We start from the raw sequence: 17,346 nt of genomic DNA on the forward strand, positions 1-17,346 counted from the left end.
ATTCTTTTGCATCAGACACAGATTGCGCCATAGTTGGTGAATCCTAGGTGCATCTGCCTGAGCAAAACGTTCTTCGAGATCCAGCCAGATGTCCTTTGCAGTGGCTGCATGCGAGATACTTCCATGGAGTTTTGGATATGTCGCGTTTATGATCCACGCCATCACCATGGAATCTGCTCTCTCCCAGTTTTGGTAATCTGCACACTGCTTTCCTGGATTTGTGACTGTTCCGTCTACGAAACCCAGTTTCATCTTTGCACGGAGTGCCGTCTTCATCGAACGTGACCACGTTCGGTAGTTTCCGCCATTTAGGAAGGCTGCTACTAGGGGTGTTCCTGGGTTATCTGAGGAACTAAGGTAGTATGGCGAGTTTGGTGTAAGGACTGATGAGTTTTTGTCGTCATCGGAGGTATGAGATTTCTTCTCCGATTCGGTTTTTGGAGGATCATCGTGCTCTGATGCCATATTGAGAAAAATATGTGTTTTTATGTATATCAATATAAAACACAGAATCTGTACATGAATAAATAGCAACCAGAGGAAGCTATGTAAAGAAAGCTCATAAAGGAGGTAATAAATACATATTCCTATAAATCCTCCACTATTAAGAACAAGGATGCAGATTATATAATCTTTCCTATAATAGCTCGCATGACAGTAGGCTGACAATTAATCCTCCAATAGCAGTTTTACACTATCAGTGAATCGTAGCCGTTAAATATTTATTGAATTTTGACTTTTATTTTAATTATTTATAAAATAATATATGTGAATGGTTGTGATGCACTGAGTGTGTAAAGAATTTTACACTGACAGTGCATATCCATTAAACCCTAAAAAAAATTAACCATAAAGAAGATTCCAATAACAATACGTCTATTTCTTTTGTTGAAGCCTCCCCATCCACCACGACTGACGTCCCTGTCTATACATAAATAACAATTTCCCTAACCTCATCTCAACTTTGTTTTACATGTGTTCTGGGTTTTAATATCCAAGATGAGTTTATTTAGTTATCAGATTTATATCATTATTATTAATATTTTATTGGAGTTCGTGTTATTATTTATTACTAAATCTATTTTAACAAATTTTTGTATTTGTTTATTCAGACCTCATAAAAATATCATGACACGATTTTCTTGTAATATCAATAAATAATATGACGTGTCATACAACAAAATTAGGCATAAATAAACTTCTACGTGACCCCTCAAAAAAATATTCCACGTAACGTATAGTAACTTTTTCTCTATATGCCACCGCCACCACGATCCACATTGGCAGACGATATGTACCTTTGATGTATTTAAAAAAATAAAAAGAAAAAGATCAGAAGGAATGGTTAGAGAGAAAGTCAATCACTCAATCCTTGTCCATCCACGTTCCTATAAATATTACACGACTCCATACCCTCATCATCCATTCATCACAATCTCTTTTCATCACCCACCAATTTCATCCAAAAAAAATCAACAATGGAAACCGCAACCACCCTCACCGGTTTACTCCAATCCGTCGCCAAAACATTCCCCTCTCGCCGCGCCATCTCCCTCGCCGGCAAATTCGACCTCACTCATTCTCATCTCCATGAATTAGTCGAATCCGCCGCAGATCATCTCATCGCTTCCGGAATCAAACCAAACGACGTCGTTGCTCTCACTTTCGCCAACACCGTCGAGGTTCCTTTTTATTCAGATTCATTATAATTTATATTCAATTTTATTATTAATTTGTTAATATTTATTAATTTATTGCTATTTTGAAAATTTCTCTGTTTCAGTATGTTATATTGTTTTTGGCTGTTATTCGAATCCGAGCCACGGCGGCGCCGTTGAATGCAGCTTATACAGCGGAAGAATTTGAATTTTATTTATCTGACTCCGAATCGAAGCTTCTGTTAACGCCGTTAGAAGGTAACAAGCCGGCGCAAGAGGCAGCTTCGAAACTCAAAATTCCTCTCGGCTCGGCTTCTCTCACAAAAACTGAAGAAGAAACCAAGCTTACAATCTCCCTGAACCATCCCGATTCAGGTGCAAAATCTGACTCAGGAAACTCGGTCGCGAAACTCGTTAACGAACCATCCGACGTGGCACTTTTTCTTCACACATCAGGTACCACGAGTCGTCCCAAGGGAGTTCCGCTGACTCAACACAATCTCGTTTCGTCTGTGAGAAACATCCAATCGGTTTACCGACTCACTGAGTCAGATTCAACCCTGATCGTGCTTCCACTTTTCCATGTTCATGGTTTAATCGCTGGGTTACTGAGTTCACTCGGTGCTGGGGCTGCGGTGGCGTTACCGGCGGCGGGGAGATTCTCAGCCACAACGTTCTGGAAAGACATGATTCAATACAATGCGACATGGTACACAGCAGTACCTACCATACACCAGATCATACTAGATCGCCACCAAAATAACCCCGAACCTGTTTACCCGAAGCTCCGGTTTATTAGAAGCTGTAGCGCTTCATTGGCACCGGTTATTCTAAGTCGTTTAGAGGAATCTTTTGGCGCACCAGTTTTGGAGGCTTATGCTATGACAGAGGCTACTCATTTGATGAGTTCGAATCCTTTGCCAGAAGATGGGCCCCACAAAGCTGGGTCGGTTGGGAAGCCCGTGGGTCAAGAAATGGCTATACTTGATGAGTCGGGTAAGGTTCTGGAGGCTGGGGTTAATGGTGAAGTTTGTATTAGAGGAGAAAATGTTACCAAAGGTTATAAGAATAATGAGGCTGCTAATACGGCAGCGTTTTTGTATGGTTGGTTTCACACTGGGGATATTGGTTTCTTTGATTCTGATGGGTATTTGTCTCTTGTGGGTCGGATTAAAGAGCTCATTAACAGAGGAGGTAAGTTATTGTTCTTAGAACACTTATTAACATTTCGATATAACGTGCCGTAGAACAATTGGTAATTTGAAAAGGTTGCTGATGTTATTGTCTAGTGACAACGATGTTTAATAGTAGTTTTTGATTTGGCAGACACGTTAGGGAGAAAGTAGTTAGAAAAATTGCTATATTAAATTAACCATTCATAGCGTGTTTTGTTGTTGTGGTTATTATGGGTTGTTCTTTTTGTGTCGTAATTAGGAGTTGTGTAAAGAGCATGATTTCATTTAGATTCCTTCCGCAAAGTCTAAATCAGACTTTTGTCTCTCCTACTATGTCTGATTCTGAGTCTGACTGAATTTTTTTTTTTTGTTGCCATATTTCAAATTTTTACTAAGAATTAGATTGAGGTTAAAGATAGTGTACTAAAATAATTTTTTCTCAATTGAATTAGTGTCAATTAATTTATTTTATAATTTTATTCTATTTTAATTATTTTATGCATTTTTTAGGAGAGAAAATATCACCAATTGAAGTGGATGCTGTTCTTCTAACACATCCTGACGTAGCTCAAGCCGTTGCTTTTGGAGTGCCAGATCAGAAATATGGGGAAGAGGTTTGTCTTTTTTATCAATTGTTTGGAAATTTGTCTTTTTCTCGTATAATGTTTGTTCTCACATGTGTTGTACATCTTTCAATATCTAGGATGCTTACAAATAAAATATACTACGCATTACAATTTAATTATTCGATTAATCCAAAAAGCTAAAATTTAGTTATAATATTAATACAAAGTTGTTTATAATTCACAAGAATAGAGAGAAGCCAACTTGGTTGCATTGCATACATTCATTTTGCATAGGTTGATGACTGCGATGTGTGTGAATGTGATCATCTACTATTCCTAAGTGAGGCCCTACATTCAGGGTAATATTTAATGTACCTAAAAGCCAAATTGATCTGAAAACTTCCCGATGTCACACCATATACCCCACCCTGTCTTTTATGCTTACATTCAAGTTGTGTTGTTAAACTCTTGTTATCTTTGAACAGATACATTGTGCAATCATACCAAGAGAAGGGTCAACCATTGATGCTGAAGAGGTGCTAACATTTTGCAAGAAGAATCTCACAGCTTTTAAAGTCCCCAAAAAGGTTTTCATTACTGATTCTTTGCCCAAGACAGCTACTGGCAAGATTTTGCGTCGTCTTGTAGCAGAACACTTTATTTCTAAAGCTTGAACTATCAACTCCCTAGCTTTTTGTTTTTTTTAATAAGTCCCTAGCTTTTGAAGCTTAGATATTTGATCAATAAAGGGTTGGAGGATGATATTTATGCAACTATGAGTGGGCAGTAGAGTGTTCATTTTTATGATCAGCGGCATAGTTTGTTGGCCGTTTGTTTGATATGATATTTATGTATATTTTATATTATAAAATAATTAAATTTTGATTTATTCAATACTACTCTTTTTTGCTAGTATTTTAAGGAATGGGATCCTGTTACATTTTTCTAATTAGAGGGGGGAGAGCAGCTCCATTGTGACAACATCAATTATACTACCTCCGATCTCATTTATAAGAAAAAATTTCTTTTTAAATACATTAACTAAATAATGTATTTGAAATCGCTCAGATAGAGCCACAACTACAAGAGAGTTATTGGGTGACTTTTTAGCTTAACAATTTATGTCGCTTTCTCTCCGTGTTTATGGCCTCTTTTATATATTGGTTTCTCTACTAAGGGATATGAGACAAGGTCATGAATGTCATTATTCAGCATAATAATCATTCATGGCTTTGTAAATGCTCCAAAATGTTTGTTTGTAGTTTCTCGAATATTTCGACTATATCATTCGTTCAGACTTTAATTTTGTGCATTGTAATTTTTTGAGATGTACGTAGCCTCCAAGCACGAGGCTTAAAGGGACGAGATATTTAAGGGATGTCCTATCCCAGATATTTCGACTATATCATTTGACCAAATCTCAATTTCAATATATCATCTTAATTTTTCAGGAAGTACACGGACTCCCAAGCATAAGGTCCGTAGGGGGAAGATGCTACAGAAGAAACTCATTCGAAAAAATGAACCGTTATACACGATCAAATTTCAAATTGCGATTTCTCAAAATGTACATAACTCCTCAAGCATGAGATCTGTAGGGGCGAGATGCTTAAGGAGAAAGTCATCGGGGTGTGGACTATACGGCATCCCTTTCTCGTTCAAATGTGTTACGAGCTTATTGTTTGGGCGGAGGCAATTACTTAGCTTATGATTGAACTAGCTCTCTAACCGAAGTTATCCTTGTTTCAAAGTGGGATCTTTCGACTTCTTCAAAAGCCTCATATAGCTCGACTTATCTTTAGAGTTTGCTTCCGTTTTATTATAAATCTTCTTTGAAGGCACACTTCTGTTTGTTTTGGGCTTCCCCATTCATTTCGTTATTGTTGCTTCAGCTATATCGTCAAGTTTTGATGAGTCTTTTTGTAGTCATAAAGTTCGACCGGAGAGCCAAACTTGTTTATGCTTTGCGTTTTTTTAAGGGATTTGAACTTATGCACGGGGAGCTCGAAAGTCCAATTTTAGCGCTTTTCTAAGAGCCTTGTCGTTTAAGCACAAAGAGCTTGAAGGTTTCGGCCAACACTCTTTATGGAGGTCTTGGGTTAAATAACTTTGAGATCCTAATGAGTACTTGAGGTTGCCTTGTGTAGGTATCTTGGCTTAAATAATTCAGAAAGCCCAATGATTCCAATAAACCGCCTTTAGTAGAAGTCTTAGCTTAAATATACTAGAGTCCAATTGATTCCGGTGGTCGTCCCTAGTGAAGGTCTTGGGTTAAATACACGGAGAGCCAATGGGGTTCTATTGGCCTTGGGTCTAATTTCAGTTTGTTTTACTATGGATTTTTCAACTTTAGTTTGAATTCAGTTTGTTCTACTCTGATTTTGTCACATTAGTGTATGAAGAACTAGGTTGCCTTACCTTTTTATCTGGTATCTCCTCAAACAAACCTTCTTTGAAGACCATGAATAGCATCAATACAAGATTTTGGAACTTTGCTTGTCATCATAAGATACAAGGGAATTGCCTCAATAACACTTTTTGCGAGCGTAATTCTACCAGCAAGGGCCAGACTGTTCCTCTTCCAACAATTCAGCTTACTTGGTACTTGATCAACAATATACTGGAACTCTTCTTTCTTCAGCCTCTTGCCACTTAGAGGCACCCCAATATACCTACCAAAATTCATAGTATGTCTAAACTTACAAGCCTTCTACAATTTGTTTTTCAAGTTCCTACTCACATTGCTGGAAAATAATATGCTTGTTTTCTCTTGGCTAATTTCTTGCCCAGACATGCCACATAACCTATCAAGTGTCTCTAGAACATACTGCAGTTGTTTTTCAGTAGCCTCCCCAAAACTTATTAGGTCATCTACAATATCTTGCTTTCTAAGCCTAATGCCTCTCCACCTTTTGTTCTCAACTTCTTCTTCAATTAGATGAGACAATTTGTCCATACAGAGCACAAAAAGATAGGGTGACCTTGGATCACCTTGTCTAATCCCTCTTTGAGTTCTAAGAAACTCATTTCGTGTGTCGTTCCAGTTAAAATTTTTTTCGACACTTGTCACTGAATGCATTATCACCTTCATCAAACTCTCCAGAATCTGAATTTCCTGCAACGTCCGCCATATAAACTCCTAACTCAACTTGTCGTATGCTTTCGAAAAGTCTACCTTTATAGCAAAAGCTTTTGCTCTACCTTTCATTTTATCCATTGTATGCATGGCCTCCTTTGAAATGATTATATTTTCATGAATAAGTCTTTCAGGAACAAATCCAGTTTGGTATAGAGATATAAGCTTATCCATATGATCCTTGAGTCTTTCTACAACTATCTTGCTCAACGACTTATAAATAGTGTTACAAAGAGAAATTAGTCTAAATTGAGATACCATGGTGGGGTTTTCAACTTTAGGTACTAAGCATATATCAGTTTTATTTATATGCTCAATCTTCCTTGGATTATCCTATATCTTGCTCACAAACTAACAACCTGTTTCACCAACAACTCCCCACGACTTTTGGTAAAAACCCGCCGGAAAGCCATCAAGGCCAGGGGCTTTCCATGGCTTCATATCAATCATAGATTTCCTAATCTCTTCATTGCACACCTTTGCACCCATCTTTACTAATACTTCCTCTGAAAGAGGCTTAAAAAAATTGCGGTTTGTTTCCAACTATTCCACTTGCCACCAATAGAAAACAACTTTTGATACGATTCGTTTACAAGCCTTTTAATCTGATCACTATCTTCGACCCATCCTCCATTATCATCTTTTATCATAATAATTATATTCTTTTATCTTCTATTGATTGATTTTTGGTGATAATATTTGGTGTTTCGAACGCCATCCACCAGCCACTTTGCCCTTGACCTCTGGAACCACATGATTTCCTCTTGACGTAAATTATTTTTCAAATCCACCTGCAACCTTTTCTCCAGGCTGGTCAAACCTCTATTTAAGTTTCTTCTTTGAATTGAATGCTCCGCTGAATACCATCCAACCGTGCCATCAAACCTTTCTTGGCCATTTGAACATGTTGAATGCAACAATCTTTTCAATATTTGGCATCACACTGGATTCTTTTAAGATTTTGTATCAGCTATTCATTATTATTCCAAAATCCTTGAAGTCTATCCATATAATTCTCCTCTAACATCCATGCACTCTCAAAACGAAATGATTTGGCAACCCTTCCATAATTGCAAAAGCTTAGGGAAATCTTAATTGGGTGATGATGTGAGAAATCAACTCGAGTTAAAATTTTAACATGAGCCTCAGAGAAAGCTAATCTCCATTCCTCATTTCTAATGACTTCATCCAGTCTCTCATATATTCTTTGTCCACCGTGATAAATAGGTCCTCCCCAAGTATAATTAGAGCCTTTAGCTCCAAGATCCGACAGATTGCCAGCTTCCATATTTTCTCCAAAAATACTGCATTTGCGAGCTGAAACTTGCCCACCTCCTTTCTTTTCATTTGCATATGCAATGTCGTTAAAGTATCCAACTACAAGCCACGGCATATCCATTGTTGCATATGTCAATCTCATAATCTCCCACAAATGCTTTCTGTTATGCTCATCAGGACTTGCATACACCATTGTAAAAATCCATTCTTGGCCTTTATCATTCTTAACTTGCATATGAATAAACTGACCCCATTTACTTACTAACACTATCTTCAGTTTATCTTCCTTACAAGCCACTATGATTCCTCCCACATAACCTATTTTTACCACTGATATGCATTTTTGGAAACCCAATTTTTTAAATGGATTTTGAAAATTCATTGGGTCACATCTTATTACCATAAGAACATAAATTTCTGACTTGTAAATATCTATGTAGTATTTACTAAACCTAAAAAAATCTTTCCCCGCCGCTCCTCTACAGTTCCTCATAATTATATTAGGGCTTCCTATCATTTAAAATAATAAAAGAAATAGGACACATGCACCCCTACATTACTCCTTTCCTCCCTTCAAGTGTCTCTTCAACAACTTCATCATCCACCTCATTATCTGCAATACTTCCATCCTTATTTTGTAGAAGTTTCAAGCTTCTCTATATCAAGGGCCTCTTCAAATGAATCATTTTTAAGTAATATATCTGGGCATCTTGTAGTGTTATGAATAGTAATTATATTTCCATCCTTATTATGCATAACGCCTCCTCCTTCACACATCACCTTTCACTTCCTCTACAATAGCCTTCCCCGTACCATATTAAGATTCATACTCAACTCAAAGGAAAATTTTGGAACAGGAATTTCATTTTGCACATTGACGTGTCTGTTATCCAATAAATCTGTACTTTTATTTTCTCATAATTACTTTCAATTGTCCTTTTCATTGACTCAACCTTTTTTTCCATTGATCATATATTACCACGTGTTGCCAATTGATTTGCTCTCCGACTTCTTCCATTTTTTTCCAGATGTCTCCCTTTATCTTTTTTTATTACTTCTGACTTTTTTCCCTCCACCTAGCATCCTGGAATATTCTCCCTAACACTCCCATCAATGTTATTGATTTCCTCCTTATTGGTTGTCATTCCTCCATCCGACAATATCACTTCCCACTCATTTGTTTTGTCTGCCACTCCTTTATCCCCTATTAAATTCTCATCATTTCTATTGTCTCCCACTATATCTTCCACAATTATTTCTTCATTATTTTATATTTCTATCAGTTTCTCCTTATTACATTCCTTTTTTGTTCCACTAGTTTCTGCCACGTCACCTATCAGTGATGCAAATCGGGAACCCGATCTTCCTCCCCAATTATTGTTCACCGGTAGCCTCTTCTTCATCTCCAGCACCGTCATGACACGCAGGTTATTTTTCACCACTTGCCACGGCCCTTCAACTAATCTTCGCATATCCTGCTCCTTTAACATGTTATTATTTTCATCAGCCCCAACATCATCAGCTGCCCCGACTCCATTAGCAACTCTTTCCATAACCTCCTTATCTGTATTATTCTCCTTACAACCATCTTTATAATGGCCAAACTTTCCACATCTTAAACATAGCATATAAAGCCCCTCATATTCTATCTTGTAACTGCTCTCATTGGTGGAAAACATTGCAAGCACATGCTTTGATATATTCACTTCAACACAGATTTTTGCATATTTTCCTCGCTCTCTTTGTAACGTGTTTATATCCACCTTAATCATTCTTCCAGCCAAATCACCAATCACATTAAGCACTTTTGGATCATAGTATTCGATCAGAAGACCTAATATTCTAATCCAAAACATTGATAATGTTCTCATTCTCCGGATGAAAATTAGGTGTCCATTCCTTCACAGTTAGATAATGGTCATAAATAAACCATGATCCATCAAACTGTGCCGCACTCTTGTCTTCTTCATGAGTAAAGGCTACCAAATAATAGTCATGACTCAAGTTTATTATGTTGATAATCCTTTCCCTCACCCACATTTGTTTCAATCTATTTTCTAGCCAATTCTCCTACCCGATAATTTGACAATCACACCACGCCTCCATGGTCGTTGGATTCTCTTCTTCTCATGGTTTGACAATATAATTTGTGGGCAATCATATCCACCAATCTGATACTCTTTGACTTTGATCCCATTCAACACGCCCTCAATTTCATCCTCCCATGTTTCCTCATGCATATCCTCTCCCTTGTCCTGCATAGTAGTATTATCCTCTCCTGTTACAATATTCCTGTAAGAAATATTGCTGACTTTTGACAGATCAAGTGGTGGTTCAAGTGGTGGTGTCGGCGGATTCACCGGCTCAATGATAGACATCTTCCAGCTAAACCCTAGCAAAGCTCACGTGCTATTTTTTATTAAATACTTCTTTGTAAACTACATTTTATGTTGTATCTATACTTTCACATCCATTATTAGTCATCAATATTTTTAAGCCTTTCTTTGAAGTAGCCCTTGATATGAAAACATATAGTTGTTCATGAGAGAAAAATAATTGTGGTAGATATACTCTAACATATTTGAGTGATTGTCCTTGACTTTTAACGCATATATGATTTTTCTATATAAATTATAAAATTCAAAATGTTTTAATAAATGAATTTGCATTATAATAAATTATTAATTGATTTTTTTTAAAATATTTAGCGATGAAATTTTATATAATTATTTTATTTTATTTTTTAAAAAAGTGTTAGCTGAATAATATATATATATTTTTTTGGAATAAAGATACTTTATTAATCCAAAATAGGCATGAAGTACAATGATCCATAGGATCCCGAAATCAGCAAAACATGACCAAACTAAACATACAAAGAAAAATCAGAAGCAACTAGTTAGTCATCAAGGTTGCAATGTGTGGCTTGAGATCATTGCAGTACCAGCCACGACTACTAATACAAGCAATGATATTGTTGATAGTGAAGGTAGATTCCACAATCTTGCCAAAGCAGGTTTTGTTCCGGTGCTCCCAAATACCATAAACGGTTTCAGGAGCTGAATAATATATTATTATAACTATTATTTTTATTAAATTTTATTATTATTTATTATGTATGTTATTATTATTATTATTATTATTATTATTATTAATTGAGTTATTTTAAATATTTAAGATGAAATTTTATATAATAATTTTAAAAAGTGTTAGCTGGATACTATATTATTATTATTATTATTATTATTATTATTATTATTATTATTATTATTATTATTATTATTATTATTATTATTATTATTATTGATAATATTATTATTATTTTAACTATTATTATTATTATGTTTTATTATTAGTATTAACTAAATATTTTATTATTGTTTATTATGTATATTATATAATAATAATAATTAATAATGGTGAGTCAATATTATACTATTATGTTTATTAATATTTTTATTATATTTATTATTATTATTTTTATTGTAGAGATAAAATATTAAATATTAAAATTAGGGTTTTACAAAAAATTGTTATCATGATGACACGTGTCTAGAGTTGTTATTATGATAACTTTGAATTTATATATACACTAAATATACTTTAATTTATTAATTTTAATGTAATATGAAATAGACATGGTAACAAAATTCATACCCGCGGGTATCCACCCCAACGCGCCCCGAAGTTAATAGGGAAAACTTGCTTTAACTGAATTTGAGTTCGGATTTGAGTATTTCCCGATTAAAAAATATGGGAACAGATCGGGTAATGAGGACACTAATATCCACCCTGAACCCGCCCTCTTTATTTCATTATATACATTATTATTTAAAATATTTGAAATGTATCTATAGAATATTTTGAGATCATTTTATTTTATCATTTATAATGTAATTTGATTTTGGAAAAAATAAATATTTCAATTAAAAAAATTGATTTTACTAAATAGATGGTGGCGGGGCGGGGATACCCGAACCTATTTGGGACGGGTTTGGGTTTAATTCTTCATCCCGTTTAGATTTGGGGCGGGGAACGGGGATTGTTCGGAGATTTGAATTTGAGTTTGGGAAAAATAAAAACTGTCAATTTGGGTTTGGGAAAGATAAAAACTGTCTCCAACCAGCCCCGTTGTCATTGCCTAATGGGAAATAAATAAAATGTGATAATCTAGACCATTTAAAAATAAGAACATCTTTCACTCCATTCAATCACTGCTTATTTCATAAACTTAAAATTTATTATTTAACAAAATTTACCGGAATCTGACCAATTTACTTAGAATTACTTGAGATTTACCCACACCTCAGCCTTTACTACTTAGGATTATAATAAAAAAATTATGATGACAGTAATTTGTGAACTGTATAGACCAATATGATTTAAAAACGGGATAGAACCAGTCGGATCAACTAGTTGGACCGTGAATTGGAGATGAATTCGATTGAGTCAATTTTTTAAAATCGCCAGTAGATTAAAATCGAAGTAAAACCAGAAAAACCGAATTGATTCTTCCAAAATCATTCAAACCATAGAACCGGAGGTGGTTTTGTAAAACCTTCCGGTTCATAAAAAAATCGCCAAATTGACCTTTAATGTTTTAAGAAAAATTAATATCAAAATATCAAAATTTAACATACATTCTCCAATCTCAAAAAAGAATTTCATGTTTTTATTACAAACATACAAGTTTCTAAGTTTTACCACTCCGTTATAGTTTTTCTTTCGACCACACTCCATTATATGTTTGTTATTTAATTAAGTATTATGTATAGTTTATTTTAATTTAGGTATTCTTAATTATTTAAACTTTATTTTAATTACTATGTTCTATTAATTTATTTTGGTTTCAATTAGTTTAATTTATTTTATTGTAATTCTTTAATTTTTTAAACTATTTTTAAATAAAGTGTACAATCATATTGTGTTATTATATATACTATCGATATTGTTGTATTAAATTTGTAAATAATTTTTAAAATATTTATTTTATTAAATTTGTGTTATTATATATATTATCACTATTGTTGTATTAAGTTTGTAAATAATTTTTAAAACATTTATTTTATTAAGATGTGAATGTATGACTATGTGTGACATTCTATCAAAAATTAATTTTATATTATTAATCGGGTGAATAATTAAACTTTAAACCAGAAGCTTCAATGGTTCAATCTCCGGTCCGATTTTCAAAACATTTGTATAAACTATATAAAATAAAAAAGTTTCTCAACCCACCCTATGGATCTCTTATACACCACGCAAAATTTCAATTTTGCCATCTGTTCTCGTATATGCACATCCAAAAGCACCCCATATTTTAAAAAAATTTGCTTCCTTCCATAGATGCATCTACGAAAGCATATAAAACATATTGAAATTTGAGATTTTCACAATTAATTGAAAAAATCCTAAATTCCGTAGATGCATTTACTGAACACTCAATTGACAAAACTCATCAAACCTTTCCGTAGATATAACTACGAAATATTTGTCCCAATTAATTAAAAATTTAAGATTTTTCCAATTAATCAAACTCCATCAAACTTTTCCGTAGATATAACTACGGAAGATTTTTGTCAATTAATTGAGAAACAATTTCGTAGATGTAACTACAAAAAAATTTTCCTACTTAATTGAGAATTTAAAATTTTAATTTGTAATTTAATTTGAGATGTTTCCAATTAATTGGGAAAATCCCAAATTAATTAAATTTGATCGTTGAAACATAGTGAAATTTATGAAATTTTCCGTAGATGTATCTACGGAAGATTCCGTAGATACATCTACGAAAAAAACCAATTTTTTTAAAAAAGGAGTGTTTCCAGATATGCATCTACGAAAGCACGAAGACAATTTTGTCTATTCGGTGGTGCGTAAGTAGGCCATGGGGTGTGACCGTGTGTTGAAAAATTGTCTAAAATAATACATTTGGCCAATTATTAGATAATACTTATAAAATAGTTAATTTAAGAATAGGAACATTTAATTTTAAATACTAATTGTTATTATAAATTACAAAATTACTCTTGAACAAAAAAGCAATTGAATAACAATAATAATCTAGTTACAAACTGATATTTACAAAAATCAAAATGACAACAAGGAGGATATACATAAATGTACAAGGTACAAGGAAAAGAATACAGTATCCTCTTTCCTAAAAAATGTTGAATTACTAACTAAAAATTTCCCTCGTGTTCTTTCATTTTGGATCAAGAAGACCAAAGCGTGTTCCTTGATAATTCCAATTAATGGCTGTACTGTTTCAAAAGGGAGGGATAATTAAACTGTGTCCTACTTCATATTAGCTCGATGCAAGATCCGCCCACAGTCCCAAGCTCTGCCTTTCCCTTTTTCTATACCAGACAGTAAAATCTGTAATAAGTTGGATGCATCATCCTCACATGCTAGTTCTAAGTCTGTTTGTGGAAGGGGGAGATGAGTTGGATATTGGTTCCAACGCACAGGTCTTGTTCTGCTGCTACCGCCCCTTTTCAAAGAATGCTGATTATTATGCATAAATGACGAGTCTGGTCTACTACCAACAATGTGAATAACCCCTTGAGCACAATCAGCATGTATTATACTCTCCAATCCAATCTCCCATTCAATCATCCACTCCAAATTTGCGGGAATGCCGGAGAAGTCAGGCTTGCCCAAGTTTATCAAACTTGGACTGAAAACAGTCATTATACATCTCTCTGTTAAGACAACAAACTTACCTGCTTCTTTAAGGGCTTTGCAAGCCACTAACTTCTCGTCTTTGAACTTCAAGCCATCATCAGCCTCCATAAGGACTGATGCCCCAACTGCTTCATCCCATGAATAAGGTCTCAAAGGAAGCTCATGGTAAAGTGGCCGTGGAAGCCGAACCCTAAAGCAGTGTGATCTTAATTGATTGGGTTTGCTACGGTTTCTAATACTTTGAGCAGTTTTGCCAGTAACCTCTAGTATACTAGCTGCAGGTTTTGCCACAAGTCCTGTGATCCCTAATGCAACTCCTACATTAAAGAAACATGAAAAAGAAAGCACAATCAGTAAACAAGCAAAAACTAAGATCATCTCTGACAATAATTACCACCTCAAAATTATAAGGAAGAGACCAAAACAATTCATTCACATTGATTCACCTGACAGAACACCTGGAAGACCATGCTTCTCAGCTCCTCTTATAGGAGACTGAAGAAGACCAGTGAGTCCCTGTAAATAACATAAGTGAGCAAAACAGCTTAATATACATAGAAACAATTTGCATCATGCTGAAAAAAAATGCAGGCAGTGAGGTGCACCGTGGGCGGTTACGTGAATCAATAAAAACACATCTTGTGACAATTACATACCTCCAAGACTTCATTAATTACGCCTTTACTATCAGAAGCTACAGATGCCTGTTGTTTTTCCATCCTTGAAGCTATTTGGTCATCATATGTAAATGCAACAATACCCTGGAAATAGAAAAGGCTAGCAAAGATTAAAAACAAAGTAAACTTATAGATCAAACTACAATTACATAGAAGCAAGAAACACCTTGCGTGCAACTTTACTGAATTGAGAAGCTGCATCACTTATAGCATAGAGAGTGTTACTGAAAAGACTAGTGGTGCCTTCAGCCATGCCCATAATAAGTCCAGTAGGGCTCTGCAAATTAAATGAATAAGGCTTAACAAAATTGTTCCATCAGTAGAGTAAATATATTTGAAGGGCCACCCTAAAGCTTTTTACCTGCATAATGTTATTGGTAGGCACAGACAAGAAATCTCTAATACCGTGCCCCATGCTCCTTGCAAAACCCAAGGGATTACCAATGACACCGGCCGAACCAAACAACTACAGATTTAGATTAAAAAAAGATACATTGTGGTTATACAGATGTTACATTGGGTTGTTTAAGGGCAATGCACTATGTACAAAAGTAATTAAAAAAGTAATGAAGATCCGTTCATTATGTCTGGTGCTATCCTGTTATACAATATGAAATAAGATTAATGGACATTGATCATTTAAAAGACATGTTTAACACCTTAGAAATGATGAAGAACGAAAATTACTAAGAATCGAGATAGACAATTGAAATAAGATAACTTCGGGTATTGATACCTACTTAACATTTCTAGCATGTCAAATGAGGAAACAGAAAAAGTTTGTGATCCAAATTAACCCGTTACCTTGTAAGTCTCATGAAGTAGTTGACGGTTGTAATGCCTAATTAGAATCTCTAGAATGGATTCCCAACTAGCCATGTGATGCGCAATAGTTAAATCCTTCAGATAAATATTTGCTCCCTCAACATCAGCAAGCGCCATGAGACCTCTCTGTAAATATATATAATCATATGTTAAAAAACAAACCACTTTTTTAGGGATTTGGCTGTCCAATTATATCTTAGCAACTTTTAAAGCATTAAAAAATGACAATTAAATGGGTGTATAGAATTGAACCCTTCCACTGCACTGACTGAATTGGATAGAAATTGAACTCAGACTGATAAGCCCACTCCAATAGAGGGTGACACTTTAGTGGGCTTTAAGCATGATAAGCCCAAGCTTTGGAGAGTTTATGAAAGAAAGAAAAAGAGATTTGTGGAAGTGTCACGTAGACAGTTGGTTAGAAATTTCTCCTTAGTACACAGAGGCGAGCACTCGTGATGGCTCCAGGCGGCCGCTTTGTGATTACACTCATGGTAGTAGGTCCCACAATATTGCAATTGTGCTTACCCTCAGCGATTAACAGTATGCACAGAATCTTATTTTGGTAAAATTGGGATGAATCACTCATCATATAACTTCTCTTGTTTTAGAGTTGAGTTATGAGTTTGTATGACTTTACTTATTTACTTATGCTATTGTGAAGTTATACTTAAGAATGAATTTAAATTTATCTAAGTATTTGAAATGTGATTTAAAATTTTAATTATCGTACTTGCTAGCTATGCTTATGAATTGAAATTTACACAAGTATTTAAAGGGAATTAAGCTTTATTTCAGAATTTGGAGGGGAGGAGAACATAAGACTTTGAGAAAGGGAATTTAAAGAAAAAATAGAGAAATCTTTAACAATTTTTGAGATTGTATTTTTGTATAAAATAATAAATGAATGTTTATAATTAATATATTTTTAATTTTTAGAATATTATAACAACATAAATTATATAAATTATTGTTGAATGAGTTGTCAAAACCCTCCAAACCTCTCTTCCACACTGAAGCCATATTATATGCCAGGCGCATAAAAGGTTCTAGTTTGTAACCAACAAATTACAGTTCAACTTCAACTCTCTGTAAAAAAAATTTGTTTAATTTAAAAAAAATGATTTTTTATGAAATTAAAAAATTGGTTTTAAAAGAGTTCAAAATATAAAATTGGTTTATAATGCAAACCGATTATAAACTAGTTTATAAATACAAACGGATTTTAAACTAATTTAAAATTGAATTGAAACCATTTCAGTAATTAAGTGCATTTTTATTGAAGTGGTTATTGTAAACTAAACCGAACCATAAATGTGGTTTGATTCAGTGCATTTCATGAAC

General features: G+C 34.3%; 3 protein-coding genes across 9 annotated transcripts in view; 1 reads left to right on the top strand and 2 right to left on the bottom strand.

Annotated features, from left to right (window-relative positions):
• Positions 1–1,346: 1,346 nt before the first annotated feature.
• LOC131653132 (oxalate--CoA ligase) lies at positions 1,347–4,295 on the top strand. Its single transcript, XM_058923202.1, has 4 exons — positions 1,347–1,682; positions 1,784–2,852; positions 3,344–3,447; positions 3,885–4,295. Exons 1-4 carry the CDS (start codon positions 1,479–1,481, stop codon positions 4,071–4,073), a joined length of 1,566 nt encoding a protein of 521 aa, XP_058779185.1. The 5' UTR covers positions 1,347–1,478; the 3' UTR covers positions 4,074–4,295.
• Positions 4,296–7,505: 3,210 nt separating this feature from the next.
• On the bottom strand, positions 7,506–8,306 carry LOC131650765 (uncharacterized). Its single transcript, XM_058920472.1, has one exon. It carries the CDS (start codon positions 8,304–8,306, stop codon positions 7,506–7,508), a length of 801 nt encoding a protein of 266 aa, XP_058776455.1.
• A 5,536-nt stretch (positions 8,307–13,842) lies between these two features.
• Positions 13,843–17,346, bottom strand: part of LOC131653133 (uncharacterized) — a 45,492-nt gene continuing 41,988 nt past the window's right edge. For all 7 annotated transcript variants that reach the window (XM_058923203.1, XM_058923204.1, XM_058923205.1 and 4 more), the window contains 6 exons: positions 15,982–16,128; positions 15,539–15,643; positions 15,344–15,454; positions 15,157–15,261; positions 14,947–15,016; positions 13,843–14,817 (listed from right to left, as the gene is read on the bottom strand). In XM_058923203.1, coding sequence (XP_058779186.1) covers positions 14,111–14,817; positions 14,947–15,016; positions 15,157–15,261; positions 15,344–15,454; positions 15,539–15,643; positions 15,982–16,128 — 1,245 coding nt within the window. In that variant the 3' untranslated portion in view covers positions 13,843–14,110. The remainder of the gene's footprint in view (positions 14,818–14,946; positions 15,017–15,156; positions 15,262–15,343; positions 15,455–15,538; positions 15,644–15,981; positions 16,129–17,346) is intronic.

The sequence above is a fragment of the Vicia villosa genome, linkage group LG2 (assembly GCF_029867415.1).
Source record: "Vicia villosa cultivar HV-30 ecotype Madison, WI linkage group LG2, Vvil1.0, whole genome shotgun sequence".
Lineage (NCBI taxonomy): Eukaryota > Viridiplantae > Streptophyta > Magnoliopsida > Fabales > Fabaceae > Vicia > Vicia villosa.